Source organism: Castor canadensis, chromosome X, assembly GCF_047511655.1.
Source record: "Castor canadensis chromosome X, mCasCan1.hap1v2, whole genome shotgun sequence".
Taxonomy (NCBI): Eukaryota; Metazoa; Chordata; class Mammalia; order Rodentia; family Castoridae; genus Castor; species Castor canadensis.
In genome coordinates this window covers 87,833,246-87,845,329 of record NC_133405.1, presented here as the reverse complement: position 1 = coordinate 87,845,329, position 12,084 = coordinate 87,833,246, and the positions used below count along the sequence as shown (strand labels likewise).

Below are 12,084 nucleotides of genomic sequence, written 5' to 3'. Positions count from 1 at the left end.
ATGTTCTTACTCCATCTTTGAAATCTCAATCCCATTGTCTCACTCTGACCAGCATATATTACAGATCCAAAAGCTTTTACCTCCCCTACCAATTATCACAGGAGCTCTCCACCTGGTTCCTATTGGCTTCCCATTCTTCTTTATCCAGCCTTGACTTCATTGGTCTAATCAATTACTCTTTCCCTATTTTCTGGCCTTTCTTGTCATTGTTCTCCTCCAAAATCTAACCACAGATTAGCCTAAAAAACCCCGATGATCTCTGTTCCCATATCCTGACTGATAAATGATGCTTGAGAAAATTATAAAACCATATAAATTCACATGATTTAAAATTACATCTCTACATTGAGTTGGAACTCAACTGCTCCCAAATAATCTTTATGTCCTTAACACTATAAGGGTAATTTTCTCATTACCCTTAAAGTTCTTGCAAATTTTAACTAACTTCTCAAGCCTCAAGCCTAGTTCAGCAGCTTCTATAATTCACTACAAACAAAATGTCTAACTTGTGCTTCTGACACTTCCACAATCAGTTCATTCTCTGCCTGTCTTTCCGTAGTCTCCATGGAAGAAGTCCTCAGTGTGGCTCCAGCTAATCTTTTCATTTGGACTGGAGCTTTCACCCATTTCTGTCTCCTCAGGAGTCTTACTCTTCCAAAAACTGTCTGTTTGAAATCTTCAGCCTTCTTCTCTAGTGTTTCTTTTTTCTTAGTACAAGAAAATGCTCAAATCTCTCCTGTCTTGAAGTACACTTTTATTCCATCTAGGCACTCCTTCACTTCAATATCCATCAGCATCACAATTCCTAGGAAAAGATTTATACACTCACATTCCACTTCCTCATTTCTCACCCACACCTCCATTCATTGTTATTTGGCTTCTGTTTCCACCACTTTACTCAACTGGTTATCACTAAGGATCATTCAATCATGCATGTTGCCAAAGTCTACTGTTGGGTTATTCTGCAGCATTTGGTACTGCTGACTACTTCATTTGAAATTCTCCTCTCTAGATTTTTTTCCTTTTGTTTCTGTAGATTTATTGTTCCCTCTTAACAACTCTTTCACAATTATCTTCAATGGATTCCTTTTTTCACTGAACTTTCAGGTGTCAATGTTATCCAAGGTTTTTCCCTGTCCTTTGGCTCTTCTTTCTCTACAGACACTTTGAGTGGTCTTATCCAAATGTATGGCTTAAGCTACCACTTACATGTAGATAACTCTTAAACCTCTAATCCTATCAATACATAACTAGTGTCCTAATTTCCTCACTGGACATCTCCTTTTGGATGCCCCTTGCCACGTAAGTCCCAAACTGGAACTATCTTTCCTGCCATATCTGCCTTGCATCATTCTGCATTCTCAATTTCAGTAAATCCAGTTACCTAAAGCAAAGACAAGTTCTACTAGGCAAGTACTACAAGTTCTACTAGAGTTTTACCTCTCATTTTCTGGTTCTGTCATTTCTCCTTCTCAAATAACTTTGTATCTATCCCATTGCCTCCATCATTTTTCAAACACTCATAAATTCTGATAGCCTTCTGATTGCCTCCAATCTCAATCTCCCACATGATATCACAGGGATATTTCTAAAATATAAGCCTAATCATATCACTACCCTGGTTCAAAGTCCTCTAATATAGCTTTACTATGTATATAAGAACATTCAAATCTTCTAGCTTAAAAAAAGAGAAAACAGAAAAAAATCAGAACCTTGAATGACCTTCGCCTTGTTTGCTTTCCTTCCCTGGACTCATTTCCTCTGTTATCCCTATATACCCTATGATCCAGCCACAATGAATTGCTTTCAGTTCCTCAACTACATCATCATGTTTAATGCCTTTTTGGTTTCACACACATAATTTCTGGAATGTTTTCCCCCTTTCTAAATAATTCCTACTCATACTGTAAAGCTCAGTGAAGTTGTGACCTATTGTAGGATGCCTTCTTTGCCCTCTGTTTATGTTTTCTTCTTCTTAGCACTTATCATACTATGCTGTCATTACTGACTTTTTCAAAGAAGGGATGGTGCCACTATCTGTCTCAATTCAATCTCCTCAACATTTAACAAATCAGCCCAATGTTTGCTGATGAAGCAAGAATGAGTGGTCAGACCCAAATAACAAACCAATGATAACTGAATGAAAATAATAAGTGGATGCACATCAATGGGGGAGCATTAAGACCTGAACTGTAACTTCTTTGAAATTAAAACTCACATTTTATTTGTCTTTGGGACTTAGTGTCTGATTTGGTATAAGGCATATTGCTAGGTATTTGGCAAATATTTATTGATTTGATAACACAGTTAAAACCTTAGTAAGGCTGTTTATACCAGAAAATAGGTAATGGTAGCCTTTGCCCCAGTCCTCATTAAGGAATAGAAATCTGCACCTGTCTTTTTTCTTACAAAAGGTTAAAACGTACATTATGTTAGATACTAGTCCCTCTCCCTAACTGCCCTCCTCCATCCCACTGTTTTACCTATCAAACTCCTATTCAGCTCTAAAAATTTACCCTTAAATGCTGCTTACTCTTTGAAGTCTACCCTGACTTCTTTATGCGAAGTTAAGCAATTCTCTCTCTGTGGCCCATTATAACTTTTCTTTCCTCAAATATTTAACAATTTGATATGATTACTTGCATTCCTTCGAAGTAAAGGTGCTATTCTGATCACCTTTGTAGCCTTAGCACCCTAAAATACTTATTTCTTGATGGAAAAAAATTTAAGGCCATGTCCAACTTCCTGTTACTTCCTATGCACAAAAAACTTGGATTTTAATAAACCTTACCTGAATGAAATCTCCTCAGGCCCCTCTTTCAAAATGAGGATATTTTTACCTTTGGGAGAACTTGTGGCCCATAGATATCCATTCCTTTTCTATTAGGATCTTCATTTTTAAATAAAAAAGATGAGTTTGCATTAGGAGTGTCATAGAATGAATTAACCACACACATATGAATATCAAAGCACTATGCAAAAATGGTTGAATTGATAATAAGTTTCCCAAGTGATAACAAAGTAAGCAACCTGGATATCAATTATAGACTTGTACAGGCTGCCATCAAACTTCATATGCTCTCAGGAGAAATTATTCTGGATTTGTATTTAGTGTCTCATTTCTTTTGGCTTTTACATGATACATGACAAGCTTTGGAGCCATAACTAAATGCAATGTTGATAATCATATTAAATCCAAACTCTGAAAAACAGAAATTCAAAGGCAGCATTTGAGCTCATACCAAGAACAAAACCATTTTCAACCATAAAAAAAAATTCCAAAGAAATAAGGATAAGCTTTTATTTGGGGTTCTGTTTCTTAAAAATACCAACTAAGAGGCTTTGATTTAGCACTAGAAAAAAAATCATGAGTCTGACATTCTCACAGATGACATGTTAAAGATCAGGTAGCCTATTTAACTTTCCTCCATTCACCTTTGCAAACTTTCTGAGCCTTTCTTACCTCTCACAGCAGCCTATTACATAAAGCTTACCTTCTGATAGGTAATAAAGTATGTTAAATGTACCATAGGAAGTATACAGACTATAGATGCTTTGTTTAATAGAAAGGAGCTATATTGGAAAACAGCTGTTTTGTAGCTGTAACAAGTTGGTTTAGAGTTCTTTTTGATTTATTCATAATCTGTCTCCCATACAAAGTAAAATATAATCACTTGCTCTCTTACCATGAGTCCTTTGAATGTCCTATAAAATGGGTCTAGGAGGATGCTTGCCACTGAGCAGACTTGTGCAGTGCGGTCCCACCCATCAGAACAGTGAACTAACACATTGGCCTTTTCTACCTTCACTGCCTGTGAAGACAAGAGGCAAAAGGTACTACAAGTAACATTTACACAGAATTCTGGGTTAATAAATAGGGTTGCCACATAATATCCTTATAGCACAGAGAACCTAGTCTTATTGGGCTACATTAATTTCTTCTCATAACATCAGAACTCTCTATGGGTAATGAAAACAAAAATAATGGGGTGCAAGAGGAGATAGTTTCTAGAAGGAAAAGAAAATCAAAACCAACCCATGATGTGGGACAAAAAGAAAAACAAGGGGAAGTTCTAAATTCACAGAACTTCTGAAAGAGAAAAGGATCAAGTCTCGAATGGAGTGGGTAGGAGGAGAAATTCATGCTCAAAAACACAGGAGAGTTTTGCATTCTAGTCTGAGATCTGAAAATGATTCCCTTTAGCCATCTAGTCTTTTTTTTTTTTTTTTGTGGAACTCAGGGCCTACACCTTGAACCACTCTACCAGGCCTTTTTTGTGAATGGATTTTTCGAAATAGGGTCTCATGGAACTATTTGCTCAGGCTGGCTTCAAACCACGATCCTCCTGATCTCTGCCTCCTGAGTAGCTAGGATTACAGGTGTGAGCCACTGCTGCCCAGCTAGCCATCTAGTCTTACTAACACAAATCCTTCCGACTTAAGATGGAGGGATTTGCCTGTCTTAGGTTGGTTTCTGTACAATCAGAACAATGTAACAATTTGGGCAACTATTCAACTAGGGTGGTTTTGGCAAGGTAAATATTGATCTTTCACTTATTCATTCTAACACTTAAGTGTATACCCCTATGTGCTACGTATGTGATGGTTATCTCTAGATACAAAGACAAGAATTCAGTTTCTGCCTTTGAATAGTCCATAACCTAGTCAGGGTGGACAAAGGTAAATAAGTAATTACAATACTGTTTCTATAGAGTAATGTATAGTAGCAAGAGCCAGGGAAGATTGGGCCTTGATGAAAGAATAAGACTATCAGGTAAGGCAGGACAAGAATTCCCTTCCGTCGTTCCTTCCTTCTTCCTTCCCTCCCTCCCTCTCGCACTCTCTCCCTTCCTTCAGCATTAATTGCTGAGTGAGTACAATGCACTAGAAACATAAAACAAATGACTACAAACTGATAGTAAATAAAACAATAAAATTCCATGCCAGATACAACAATAACACAAAAGATTAGCAAAGAGGAAAAGACAATTAGGGAAGGCTCCTTCCAAGAATGCTCTAAGAAAACAGGGTGCTACAGTTTGGATTTAAAGTGTTCCCCAAGGCCCATATTTTGAAGTCTTGGTCCCTAGCCTGTGGCACAACTGTGAGGAAAGGCCTAGTGAAAGGAAGTTTGGTCATTTGGGGGTATGTCATTGAACGAGATATTGGGATGCTGAACCCCTGCAATCTCCATCTCTTTGATTCCTAGCTGCCATGAGTTAAGAATCTTGCTCTGGCATACACTCCCATAATCATGTGCTGCCTTACCCCAGACCCCAAAACAATGGACCAACCAACCACAGACTGAAACCTCTGAAACTGTGAGCCTAAAGAGGTTAATTTCAAGTATTTTACTACAGTGAAAGAAAGCTAACACAGAGGGTGATACTTAGAAGAAGATAATAAAAATTAAAATTTTTCATTAGAGACAGAAAAATATCTGAGCATCTGTAGGTTGAAGCTAGTCAAAAAGAATAGGTTGAAAATTTAGCAGAAACAAGGATTAATTGATAGAGTTGGTTCCTTGAAGAAGTAGGAGAAGATGGGATTTGGAATATAGGTAGAGGGTATAGTCTTTCATAGAAGATGGGACAGCATGTCCTCTGTGATAGCAAAGATGAAGACATAAGAATTTGACAAAGATAATAGTGAGAAGATGAAGTATCATCTTAATTTTTCCATGAAGCAGGAGACAGGTTTGAATATGTGCTTATAGAAGGAGGAATAACAGTAGTATAGCTAGTTTGAAAGCAAGGCACAGATTAGGAATATCTGCTTGGTGGAACAGGACAGAGACCCAACACAGGACACATAAAATAACTGCTAAGTGGCCCTAAGACTCCAGGACTTTAGCTAAGATTATAGACCATCAACCTGTTATAGTACAATTGACATGAGTATGGGATTTATTTCTTTGCAGAAATGCTGTGTGGTCAGGGTGTAAAAGCAGAAAATGACTGTGGTTAACAGGGCAGGCAGGGTTATGAAAGGATAAGGTGCAAGGTAGAACAGATAAGTTTCTACACCACTAAGTCTTAGTAAACAAGGAAGAAGGTACAAAAAGAGGAGTTAAAACTGTACAGGTCTCCATGAGATTGCCGAACCATGCTAGCTAAAATAAGAGTGTGAGAGCTGGAGTATAAAAACTCAAACAACTATAAGTGCCCAAAAGGTTGGACATGGATCTTCAAATCTCCTGAGATGAGAAGAATCAAGATGAAAAAGAAGGTGGCAATTCCCGAAGTAATGGAGGAGTGATAAAGCTAAATGAAATAGACCAGAAAGGAGGAAAGAGCTTTGCAAAGAGCAAGGAGAACTCTGGGTCATGTGTTTTATGGGGTGTGGAAGAAAAGTAATTTCTGTAGTATCAATGCAAGAAAAATGGAAATCCCAGAGGGTAGTCAGATTGCAGGTAAAAAAGAAATTAAAGAGATACAGAAAAGGTTTTTCAACCTTTTTAAAAATTTTTCAATTCAGCTAGAGGCCTGATGGTAGCAAGTGTACTCTATTTAGAGAACCAAATAGCATGAAAAGTTGATGGGAAAAGACATCAAATTCATTAATGATTAAAGAAGCACAAATTAAAACATGATGTAAAATTTATCACCAATTGCCCTAACAAAGACTAAAAAGATTGATGATAACCATTACTGGCAATGTGGAAAAATAGGCATGGTTGGGGGAAATGTAAACTACTACAAGCTATTTAGAGGGCAATTTGGTCCCATCTATTAAAATGTGAAATATTCATACCCTGTGACTCAGAAAATCCACTTTTCTGAGTCACTTTGCTGGGAGGGAGGACATGGCTCAAGCACAAGGCCCTGAGTTCAACCCTCAGTACTAAAAAAATATGCATACATCTACACATATAAAGATAAGTTTATTTGGTGCAGTAATGTCTGTATTATTTTTAAAAACAACTGGGAAAAACTGAATTTTCCCATCAACAAGGACTACGGTGACTTCCCACAATAGAATATTATATAATTGCTGAAAAGAATGAGATAGTACTCACTGAACCGAACTAAAAAATATTCACTATACACGAAGAATAAGACAGTTACAAAAGAATATGCACAGTACAATCCTACATATATATATATATATATATATGTATTTTTACAAATTATACACGCAAGTATATGCTGAAAAACTCTGGAGCTGTGCTATCCAATATGGTAGTTACTAGCCACATTTCAAGTACTCAATTGTCATATGTGGATAGTAGCTGTTGTGTTAGAGTACAGACATAAAACATTCACATCATCATAGAAATTTAAAATGAACAGTACTGATCAAGAAGCATAAACATTAAACTATTAATAGTAATATATATGTGTTGTGAAACAATAAATGTTTAAATTTTATGCTATATATTTCTGAAACGTTTACTTCTTTGATTATTTCCATGTATTGTTAATGTAATGAGAAAAAATAAAGATTTAAAAAAGAGAAAGGAAAAGTTAGCATAGTGCATTAGAAAATAGCAAGAAGTCTGCTATGGCCAAGTTGGGGCAAGACTGTGGAAGACTGAATATCAAACAACAGGGTTTTATTGGAAATTGAATAGGGGAACCACTGGAAGATTTTCAAGCTTCAAATGACAGCATATCAAGATATATTAGAAAAATGACTTTTCAGGCAATTTGATCACCAAACTGGGGAGAGACTACTACAGAGAAAAGTAAAGTAGTAAGAAAGGTTTTTTTTTTTAAGTGGTACTAGGGGTTGAACTCAGGACCTCATGCTTGCTAGGCAGGTTCTCTCCCATTTGATCTATGCCAGCTCTTTACGATCCTCCTATTTGTGTTTCCCTGTGTAGCTAGGATGACAGGTATGCACTACCATGCCAAGTCACTGGTTGAGATGGGGTCTTGTAAACTTTTGCTTGGGCTGGTCTCAAACCATGATCTTCCCAATCTCTGCCTCCCAAGTACTTGGGCCAACCTTAGGAAGTTATTATAGTACTTTGGGAAGGAACAGCAACTATCTTAATTAGGTAAGGAGCAACAGAGACTGGGAAGAAAGGATAGATTTGAAAAACGCTTTTGAAGTAGAATCAATAGGACTAGGGAAACAAAAAGCATTAACACTAGACATTTAAGACAGCTAATTACACATATTCCCTTCAAACCATTTAAGCCCAAAGCTATTGTTTTCAACAGAAAATGAAAGCAGAAGGATGAAAAGTCATTTTTCTCCTTTTCTTTATTTCTATCAAAAATGAAGATGGAGTGAAGAGTTTCCATGTAGGAATATATAAAAACAAAACTTCAACATGAGAAAATGAATATTCTAAATTTCCTTTTCTTAAAAAAAATCACACAACAAATGGAACAGAGGCAGGGTTTAGAGGTTAGAAAATAAGTGGTTCAGCATAAATGTAGGGTAATAAAGCCTGCATAGATGCGGTGAGAGGCAGACCTATAAAAAGAAGTCATAAAAATTATCTGCTCTGTACTCAGAGCCCCAAATATCCATAGACACACAAGATTTAAATTTATTTCATATCCACTCTTGCTTTCAGCTGATACCTTAGAATCAATACACAAAAAATTAGTAATTGAGCTGCATCAATTACTTATGCGTTTTTAAACTGAGGTCCCAGGTCTGTTGACCCCCTGAAATTGAGGTCCATTTTCTATAGTATACTTACATGTGCATTTTCCAGTGAGAAGAGGATTAATCATATTCCAAAAGAGTTCTGTGCTCCCCCCCCTGAAAACTACAGTGGATTACAGTCCAACCACTTTATTTTATAGATGTAGAAACCGAGACCCAGAGAGGGAAAGAAACTTATCTAAGGGCACACATTGAATTAGTGGCAGAGATAACTCCAAAAACTGTGTTTCTTTTTAATATTTTTTCCACTATAGCACACTACTACTTCATGAGATTCCGTAATTAACATCAGTGCAAATTCTTTTTTTTTTAAGTTTTATTTTATTCATAAGGCATACAATGTTTGGGTCATTTCTCCCCCCTTCCCCCCGCCCCTTCCCTTAACCCCCCTTTCCCCTCGCTACCAAGCAGAACATATTTTGCCCTTATCTCTAAATTGTTGAAGAGAGAGTACAAGTAATAACAGGAAGGACCAAGGGTTTTTGCTGGTTGAGATAAGGATAGCTATACAGGGAGTTGACTCGCATTGATTTCCTGTACATGTGTGTTACCTTCTAAGTTAATTCTTCTTCAACTAACCTTTTCTCTAGTTCCTAGTCCCCTTCTCCTGTTGGCCTCAGTTGCTTTAAGGTATCTGCTTTAGTTTCTTGGCATTGAGGGCAACAAATGCTATCTAGTTTTTTAGGTGTCTTACCTATCCTCATATCTCTCTTGTGTGCTCTCGCTTTATCGTGTGATCTAAGTCCAATCCCCTTGTGTTTGCCCTTGAGCTAATGTCTGCATATGAGGGAGAACATACAATTTTTGGTTTTTTGGGCCAGGCTAACCTCACTCAGAATGATGTTCTCCAATTCCATCCATTTACCAGCGAATGATAACATTTCATTCTTCTTCATGGCTGAATAAAATTCCACTGTGTATAAATACCACATTTTCTTAATCCATTCGTCAGTAGTGGGGCATCTTGGCTGTTTCCATAACTAGGCCATTGTGAATAGTGCTACAATAAACATGGGTGTGCAGGTGCCTCTGGAGTAACCTGTATCACAGTCTTTTGGGTATATCCCCAAGAGTGGTATTGCTGGATCATATGGTAGATCAATGTTTAGGTTTTTAAGCCTCCAAATTTTTTTCCAGAGTGGTTGTACTAGTTTACATTCCCACCAGCAGTGTAAGAGGGTTCCTTTTTCCACGCATCCTTGCCAACACCTGTTGTTAGTGATGTTGCTAATGATGGCTATTCTAACAGGGGTGAGGTGGAATCTATGTGTGGTTTTAATTTGCATTTCCTTTATTGCTAGAGATGGTGAACATTTTTTCACGTGTTTTTTGGCCAATTGAATTTCTTCTTTTGAGAATGTTCTGTTTAGTTCACTTGCCTATTTCTTTATTGGTTCATTAATTTGGGAGAATTTAGTTTTTTAAGTTCCCTATATATTCTGGTTATCAGTCCTTTGTCTGATGTGTAGCTGACAAACATTTTCTTCCCACTGTGTGGGTGTTCTCTTCAGTTTAGAGGCTATTTCTTTTGTTGAGCAGAAGCTTTTAGTTTTATGAAGTCCCATTTATCTATGCTCTCTCTTAGTTGCTGTGCTGCTGGGGTTCCATTGAGAAAGTTCTTGCCTATACCTATTAATTCCAGAATATTTCCTACTCTTTCCTGTATCAACTTTAGAGTTTGGGGTTTGATCCATTTTGAGTTAATATTGGTATAGTGTGATATACATGGGTCTAGTTTCAGTTTTTTGCAGACTGCTAACCAGTTTTCCTAGCAGTTTTTGTTGAAGAGGCTGCTACTTCTCCATCTTATATTTTTAGTTCCTTTGTCAAAGACAAGTTGGTTATAGTTGTGTGGCTTCATATCTGGGTCCTCTATTCTGTTCCGCTGGTCTTCATGTCTGTTTTTGTGCCAGTACCATGCTGTTTTTATTGTTTTTGCTTTGTAATATAGTTTGAAGTAGGGTATCGTGATACCTCCAGCATTGTTCTTTTGACTGAGTATTGCCTTGGCTATTCGTGGCCTGTTTTGTTTCCATATAAATTTAATGGTAGATTTTTCAATCTCTGTGATGAATGTCATTGGAATTTTGATGGGAATTGCATTAAACATATAGATTACTTTAGGGAGTATCGACATTTTTACTATGTTGATTCTACCAATCCATGAGCATGGGAGATCTCTCCACTTTCTATAGTCTTCCTCAATCTCTTTCTTCAGAAGTGTATAGTTTTCCTTGTAGAGGTCATTCACATCCTTTCTTAAGTTTACACCTAGGTATTTGATTTTTTTTTGAGGCTATTGTAAATGGGATTGTTTTCATATATTCTTTCTCAGTTTGTTCATTATTAGTGTATAGAAATACTAATGATTTTTCTATGTTGATTTTATATCCTGCTACCTTGCTGTAACTATTGATGGTGTCTAGGAGCTTTTGAGTAGAGTTTTTTGGGTCTTTAAGGTATAGGATCATATCATCTGCAAATAGGGATATTTTGAAAGTTTCTTTACCTATTTGAATTCCTTTTATTCCTTCTTCTTGACTAATTGCTATGGCTAGGAATTCCAGTACTATGTTGAATAGGAGTGGAGATAGTGGGCATCCTTGTCTGGTTCCTGATTTTAGAGGGAATGGTTTCAGTTTTTCACCATTAAGTATAATGCAGGCTGTAGGTTAGTCATATGTAGCTTTTATAATGTTGAGGTACTTTCCTTCTATTCCTAGTTTTCTTAGAGCTTTTATCATGAAATGGTGTTGGATCTTGTCAAAGGCTTTTTCTGCATCTATTGAGATGATCAAGTGGTTTTTGTCTTGCTTCTGTTAATGTGGTTTATTACGTTTATTGATTTTCATATGTTGAACCACCCCTGCATTCCTGGGATGAAACCTACTTGGTCAAGATGAATGATCTTTTTGATGTGTTGTTGAATTTAATTTGCCATTATTTTGTTGAGGATTTATGCATCAGTGTTCATTAAGGATATTGTCCTATAGTTCTCCTTTTTAGAGGTGTCTTTGCCTGGTTTTGGGATAAGTATAATACTGGCTTCATAAAATGTGTTAGGCAGTTTTCCTTCCCTTTCTATTTCTTGGAACAGTTTAAGGACGGTTGGTATCAGTTCTTCTTTAAAGGTTTGATAGAATTCAGCAGAGAATCCATCAGATCCTGCACTTTTCTTTTGGGGAGACTCATGATTGCTGCTTCAATTTCATTTTGTGTTATAGATCTATTCAAGTGATTAATTTCCTCTTGGTTCAGTTTTGGATGATCATATGTATCTAGAAATCTGGCCATTTTTTTAAGATTTTCGAATTTATTTGAATATAGGTTCTCGAAGTAGTCTCTGATGATTTCCTGGACTTCCATGGTTCTTGTTGTTATCTCCCCTTTTGCATTCCTGATTCTACTAATTTGGGTTTTTTCTCTCCTCATTTTAGTCAGGTTTGCCAAGGTCTGTCA

At 36.8% G+C, this 12,084-nt stretch overlaps 1 protein-coding gene across 7 annotated transcripts in view; it reads right to left on the bottom strand.

Moving 5' to 3' along the window:
- The window catches only part of Mtmr8 (myotubularin related protein 8), a 97,420-nt gene that overhangs the window by 29,866 nt on the left and 55,470 nt on the right, over nt 1–12,084 (bottom strand). For all 7 annotated transcript variants that reach the window (XR_012444625.1, XM_074064100.1, XM_074064099.1 and 4 more), the window contains 2 exons: nt 3,687–3,812; nt 2,841–2,890 (listed from right to left, as the gene is read on the bottom strand). Coding sequence is in view for 6 of the 7 variants with exons in the window: in XM_074064100.1 (XP_073920201.1) it covers nt 2,841–2,890; nt 3,687–3,812 (176 nt within the window). In the remaining variant the exon portion in view is untranslated. The remainder of the gene's footprint in view (nt 1–2,840; nt 2,891–3,686; nt 3,813–12,084) is intronic.